The 254-nt window shown below is 62.2% G+C and overlaps 1 protein-coding gene across 1 annotated transcript; it reads right to left on the bottom strand.

The window, feature by feature from the left end:
- Window positions 1-21: 21 nt before the first annotated feature.
- Window positions 22-219, bottom strand: LOC103810345 (snake venom serine proteinase 14-like). Its single transcript, XM_009083242.1, has one exon. It carries the CDS (start codon window positions 217-219, stop codon window positions 22-24), a length of 198 nt encoding a protein of 65 aa, XP_009081490.1.
- Between the last annotated feature and the right edge of the window lie 35 nt (window positions 220-254).

Here is a 254-nt window from a genome sequence, read left to right as displayed (position 1 = left end):
CCCCTCCCAGTCCCTCCCAGTCTAACCAGTGGGGCTGGTGGTGGTTCCCCATCCCATCACGGTGCAGAGAGCTCCAGACTGGGCGGGGCCAAGTGGGAGGGGCAAAGGTTCCACCAATGGGGAAAGGACGAACGGAGGATCCACCCGGAGCAGCATCAGGTCATGTGACCGAGAATTTTCCGGACGGAATTCCGGATGTGGCACCACCTGCACAGCCATGGAAAACTGTTCCCACCCCCACGGCGACGACAGCG

Source organism: Acanthisitta chloris, unplaced genomic scaffold (assembly GCF_000695815.1).
Source record: "Acanthisitta chloris isolate BGI_N310 unplaced genomic scaffold, ASM69581v1 C16028755, whole genome shotgun sequence".
Lineage (NCBI taxonomy): Eukaryota > Metazoa > Chordata > Aves > Passeriformes > Acanthisittidae > Acanthisitta > Acanthisitta chloris.
Note: the sequence above shows the minus strand (reverse complement) of the source record. Positions and strands in the feature narration are given on the sequence as shown.

Coding starts and splice junctions, on each gene's coding strand:
- LOC103810345 (XM_009083242.1), bottom strand. CDS start 219: ATGGCTGTGCAGGTGGTGCCACATCCGGAATTCCGTCCGGAAAATTCT.